At 42.8% G+C, this 6,348-nt stretch overlaps 1 protein-coding gene across 7 annotated transcripts in view; it reads left to right on the top strand.

The window, feature by feature from the left end:
* Positions 1 to 20: 20 nt before the first annotated feature.
* The window catches only part of LYRM1 (LYR motif containing 1), a 28,271-nt gene continuing 21,943 nt past the window's right edge, over positions 21 to 6,348 (top strand). For 6 of the 7 annotated variants that reach the window (XM_074919648.1, XM_074919649.1, XM_074919651.1 and 3 more), the window contains exons 1-2: positions 21 to 169; positions 1,883 to 2,005. In XM_074919648.1, the coding sequence (XP_074775749.1) occupies positions 1,964 to 2,005 (42 nt within the window). In that variant the 5' untranslated portion in view covers positions 21 to 169; positions 1,883 to 1,963. The remainder of the gene's footprint in view (positions 170 to 1,882; positions 2,006 to 6,348) is intronic. The other variant, XM_074919654.1, reaches the window with a different exon arrangement.

The raw sequence follows: 6,348 nt of genomic DNA, 5'->3' as shown, positions 1-6,348 counted from the left end.
CGGCGCCGTGACGTCACGCGGCGTGTCCGACGCCGTACGCACGGTGAGGGCAGGGAGGGCAGCGGGTCGCCGCCCCCCCTCACCCCCCGAAGCGGCGGGCCGGGGCCTGGCGGGGCGGCACCGCCGCAGGAAGGCGGGGAGCGGGGCCTCGGCGCGCTTCTTCCCGAAGGTAAAGCGAGGCGGGCGGGCGGGGAAGCCGACATGCGGGGAAGATGGAGGGGAGGGCAGAGGCGGGGGGTTGGTCAGCCCCTCCGCTTCACGCGTTGGTTCCGCCCGGCTGCGGGGGCAGCGCCGTCCGGGCCGCCAGGGGGCAGAAGGGCGCTCGCATGTGCAGCGCCCCCCGGCGGCAGGGCGGCTCCGGGTAGCGGAGGGGGGGCGGCCAGCGCCATCTTAGCACCGGCGCGGTGCGGCGCGCAGGGGGCGAGGGGCTGCCAGGCCCCACAGCCACCCCGCTGTCACCCTCAGAGCCGCTGCCTGCTCAGTGCTGTGCGGCCGTGGCCTTTGCCGGGGTACGCCTGACCCCCCGAGGGAGGAACGTGGCCGCCTCGCTGCCCAGCACAGTCCCTGTGCCTGCCTGATCACACCAGGGGCTGCGGGGGCGCCCGGGTGCCAGGCGGTGTGGGGAAGGGCCTGTGCGTGATGAGCCCAGACCCTCTCACCTGGGCCTGCAGTTGCTGCTGACCTGGAGCTCGTGTCCGGGAGATGTCCTCCCGTCCCCTCACCAGCAGGCCGGAGCGTCCTCTCCCCACGGGAACGGGGAGAAGGCCCTGGGACAGACAGAGCGGCTCTTCCCCGGACCCAGTGTTCTCAGCCCGTGTGCTGTCTGTGAGGCAGGAGGCCCCAAAGGCTTTTCTATACGCCATTCAGGAGAGTTTAGTGAAAATACTGTGCGAGGCTTTGTTGGCCAAAATCACAAATTTGAATGGGATTCACACACTTCATTTCCGAGAAACAAATCTTTTTTTTTTGATGTGCGCCCTGCTATAGTTCTCAAATAGTGTCTAAAAATCATATTTATCCATGTTCTGGGACTGCAGTGTTTGGAAACTGAAGCAGAGGGTTCACGAAATGTATTTTATTAAATGATCCACAGAACAAAGTAAGAAAGGGAGTAGGGAGGATTGATTCTCTGCTAGCATTACTATTTATACCTATTCTGGAGTTTGGGAGCATTTCCAATGCTGGAAAATATTTCTATTCATGCATTCAGTTGCATTTGGCTTGAAGCCAAATTATGAATAAGGTGCATAAATCCATACTCAGTTTTGTGTCCATGTTGTTATATTTCTGTATGCTTCTATATTATATAAGTAAGGCCATTCAAGGATAGCTGAGACTTCATTTTCTCTGCTGAATTTGTTGCACTGCATTAAAACCTCTTTCTCTGCTTGCAACTAATACAGAACTAAGCACAAAGGAGGCGAAAATGGTTCTAAAGGTTTGAAAGCATGAGCAACAGGGTTGCACAAGATTAGAAACAAGTTCATGTTGCTTTAGAGTTTACCTGGACACTGCATGCTTTTCAGAAGAAAGCTAAAAAAATGTGTAAAGCAATTAGGTTTTTGTTTCCCCTCCCCCCCTCCACAGTCCAAGTCAGCATTTCTGTTCTTCCTGAGGCTACTACAGCACAGGAGGCACTCCCAGAGCAAGTCTGTATGTTCTACTAAAACCAGAGAATTCTTCGACCACCTCAGACTAAGGAAATGAAAACTGTGATCAAAAGGGACTAGTTAAGTGTTTCCACTTCCATTTATTCAAATGAAGAGAATGTTGTAGAATCCTAATTTTCTGCAATTTCATTTCCTTGAAATTACATAGGAAAACCAGTGATAAAATCCAAGCACTCACTTTTACTATTTAATTATGTTCTTTTTGCATGCAGTTTCCTTTTTATGATCAAAAGACTGCTCCATATGTAAGACAAAGTTTAAAAGAGATCCAAGTTCAGTCAGAAATCCGAGGCATGAATAGAATGGCAGAGTTCTCATCCCAGCTGATGAACAGTGTAAGTACAAAGACTTAGTGAGGCTGGTTCAGAGGTGTCGATTGGTGTTTCAAATCAGGGTGGGTTTCAGATCACTTCAGTTTGCCAGCAGAAAGATACTGCTATGACAAAATCTAAAACCATGTGAAAGTCACCTTGCTTTCAGATATTGTTTACTGAATAATTCCATTCAGTAACTTGGTTCTTTTTCACCAAATCTGCATAGGTTTATGATTGCAGCTTGTAGATGGAAACAGTGAGAAATACTTGGAGTCGGATTAATCCTTGATGGAAACATCTTGAAATTTACAGGCTTACATCACTGGTAGAAATGAGGATGTAACACCACCATGGAAGAATATAATCTTTCATTTTAGTTTGTTTTTCACCCTATAGAAATGGAATATTTTAGCTGTGATTTGAAATTTTGCTATGATTTGGTTTTGGCTGAATCTTAAATGAAAAATGTATGAATGTTCAATCAAGAATGAAAATTCACATTAAGTTTTCACTATGCTAGGTACATGCTGCAGCCACATGTGGCCGATGTTTGCAGGGTACTAGCTGTCACAGGCCACTAAGTCGTTGATTTGAGTAAAAGAAGATAAAATTACTTTTGTGGAAACTGGGTTTTGAAATTTAATATCACTGGAAGGCATGTGACCGGCCCAGCTATCACAGGAATCTGTGACCCCTTCACTTCTCCCTGTGCCACAGGAACTCATTGTTTCAGTTGTTGTCCCTCAAGGAAATGATAGACCAAATTCATTGCTGCCTTAAGAACTGCAGACTCATTTTGGCAGACTTGCACAAAAGATGAATATAGATTACTGACCTCTAGTTACTGTGGATAGCTGTGAAAGAATGATTGATTATCTGTTGCATTAGCAGCAGGAGAGAGACTGCAGGTCACTATTTAGCTAAGTGGTATAATTTAGCTCTTTAAGAAAATTAAAAAAAAAAAGCCAGATATGCACAGGTTTTTTGCTTCTTTTTAAATAAACATTACCCAGAGAGTGCATTTGAAAATATAAGATACAGTTTTTCATACAGGCAGTAGCTGATGATGTTCCATACTATAATGTTGATACACTATGCTTTTGAATTATGTCATTTATTTCCATAACAGAAATGTGATCATAGCTTGATTCAGAAGTCAGCCCAGCAGTTTGTCATTGTGTCTTTAGGAGCAAACCAACTGTCACGTAGAAGCTGTGTTGCTCCTAAATAAAATATTTAACACCTGAGAAGTTCAAAGCCGCTTTTTCAGATTATTTCACAAAGAGTTCTGTTTCTCACCTTCTCCTCCCCTGAGCAAATATGGTTTCAGCATCAGCACTAAGTGTGTGTTAGTAACACGTGCCCTAGTTAGCTGGGATGTAAAAGAAGAGATCTATTGTTTTAAAATACCTTTTTTTTTTTTTTTCCCCATGAGCTATTACTTTCATCCTTTGTTTCCTAAAATCCTCTACGTACTTACTGCTGGCAGATTTTATGTTTAAAGTGAGTAGCTAATGCTTGACTTGGAAAGAAAGAATGAAATAAAATAGACTTACAACTTCAGCAAAGGAGCTGTGCAGATAGGAGGAGAGTGCTGGACACACATTCTTAGCTGGGAACCAGCTGTAATTTAGCTGCTCATATGTAAGTAGTCAGTCTCCATGCAGCTTGCCTTCTGTCCTAACTTGCTTTGACAGTGCACTATTGGAGTCACTTTACAGTGCAGTTGTTTATTTTTATATAAACTTTTGATTTAAATTCTAACCAGACCTGCAAATAGCAAAAGACAACTGGTGTTTCACTGATTATTCAGATTATTGAACTTCTGGGTCAACCATCTAAAAATCCAAAGGAATGCATATTTGTTTCCTGGAAGAAAAACTTGTTATTACATTTTATAGTCTAAAGGATTATTTGTTTTAATTAACAATGAAAAAAGTTTGCATCTTCATCATGCAGTAACTCATTAACTGCTCATGCCTCCTTTGCAAGTTTGGATACAATGGGATATTTCATGTGCTTGATCTGCATGTTGATAACAGGGGTTTGCATGTAGATCAAAAGACTGATACAACCCTGCATTGTCAGAACTCTGCCACAGTATCCAGCAAATGCTTATTTGGAAGGCAACGCTTGGCTTCCCTCCAAAAGCTTAATTCTAACAATCATCTCAAAACCAGCCTGCAACCTACCACTTTTCCCATTTGATACATTTCTGTGTACAGACCTACCTTTGACCTCTCTGGGTTTGTTTTGTTGTAGTAAACACCTGAAATTTGCTCAGCTAATACAATAGCCCTGTGCTTTTTGACAAAAACGCCTGTGGTTAACCTCTGTGGGCTGCATTCTGCAATGAAATGAAGGGCGGTAGAAGTTAAACAATGGGTGTGACTACCACAAGATGAGTGTTAGTGGGAAAGTGGTGTAACATCCATTTAGCATTCCAGAGATGTGAAATGTAATTATGATTTAAATGCCAAAGATTGCAAGTTGCAAGATGAGTAACTACAAGGACATGAAAGCCTCCCTTATCTTCCTTTCTGTCCCACTCAGAATCATTTTGCACACCCACAAAACTAATACAAGTAGTGTCACTTAACAAAATTACACCTGATACATGACTTGTACTGTCACATTTCAGTTGGTGTGGGCTCAGTTTCTACCAAAGAAAAAAATTCCAATCTCATTTACGACATTTTAAATTGGAGGTAATTTTGCTCTCAGTGGAATTATTCCCTGTTTACAATCCCAATCGGATCAGAATCTGACCCAGGCTTTGAATTTTGTCCTATTTGCTCTCATCCTTTCCCGTGATAGATGAGGGTTCTCTGTCTGTGAAGGGCTCTTCACACCTTCATTTATGTATCTTTGCAGAAATGGTTTATGAGCAGGTCTGTAATGTTAGAAATTGTTGACTAAATGAGCCATGGAAGCAGCTGGTTGCCGAGTATATATGAAAAACTGCTTAATGTCTTTTACATCATCTAGCATATGTGGGAAGGAGAACAATAATGCAGAAATGCAGCCCATGCCTAGATGAGGGGATACACAGTTCTGTATCAATTCCAACACCAAAAGATTAAAGAAAGAAAAAATAAGTTCTGGGTGGGGGAGCCGAAGCAAATAGTGAGGAAAAAAAATGTTCTAAACTTTAAAGAAAATCTTTATAAACAGATTCTTGGTATTTTTAAAATCCAAAAGCAACAGGTGTGATTACAGTTCTGAGTCAAGGGCACTGTCCCAAGTTGTGGCCTTGGAAATTGGCTGATGCATAGATCAGAATTTAAACCTGTATTTTAAACATTTTTTTTCCCATGACATTGTTCCTCTTATTTTCTTTATGGATTACATGAAAACCTAAGCTGAAAGTCTCTAGTGCAGTACTACCTTTTATTAGCTATCAGCAGGGAACAGAGTATTACCAGCTCCACCAGAGGTGACACCTTCAAATAAAAGCAAAGGGGTGAGGTCAGGAGGGGCTCTAGGCAAGAACATGATTTGGGACTCAGTTTATTCTAGGTCAGCCCTTGTAATCAAACTGTTTATTTTCTGTACAAAATATGTACTTGACAGAGGGAAGCAATGATTTTTCAGATACATGTACATGCGTAGCTTTGTGTATGACTAATTTTATTGCCTGAAATGGAACTGTAGTGTGGATAAAGTGAAGCGTTTATTCCAAAATATTTGATGAGTTTGACTTACCTAGCTATTTTATTGTGGGTATTTGTTTCCTAGAAATACCATAAACATTTACTAGAAATACCTTCTAAAAGAATCATTTCTATATCTAGGGGGAAAATACATGATTGGTTAAAAATTTTGAAATACAAATAGCAAAATAAAAATGTTTTCTCTTAAGAATCAGAGAAAACCAGTTTTATGTCTGTACTTCTTAAGAGCCCTAACAGTTCATGAAACAACAAAAAAATCTTTAGATCATAGCAACAGTTAAAACAAAAAAAGGCTGGGATTTAATAGTTTGGGATTTTTTAAATAAAAAGTTCAATGGGCCAAATCCTGTCTTCAGGTTAGCATCTGTAATTCCAGTTTTGGTGAAGAAAAGACGCTGTGACTGAAGCTGCAGAGGTCCGTCCTGAAACAGCAGTGGAGGTCAGCGGCTGTGGTGGAGACAGCCACTTGAGAACTGTATGGCTTGGGAAGACTTTGGTTCAAACCCCTCTTCCAGTCTCCACAGTAATAGGACTTGCCGCAGACTGCAAGGAGATGAGGGAGAGCCACATTGCCAAACTCCCCGCGGTAGTTCGGGTGCGCGCATGAGGAAGCAGCTTTTCCTCCATCACCGAGGGAGAGAGTGCTCCCTCCGGAGGACAGTTCAGGCTGTCTCAATTACCCTGCTCCAA

Source organism: Athene noctua, chromosome 15 (assembly GCF_965140245.1).
Source record: "Athene noctua chromosome 15, bAthNoc1.hap1.1, whole genome shotgun sequence".
Taxonomy (NCBI): domain Eukaryota; kingdom Metazoa; phylum Chordata; class Aves; order Strigiformes; family Strigidae; genus Athene; species Athene noctua.
The sequence above is the reverse complement of the archived record's forward strand: the minus strand, read 5'-3'. Positions and strand labels throughout refer to the sequence as shown.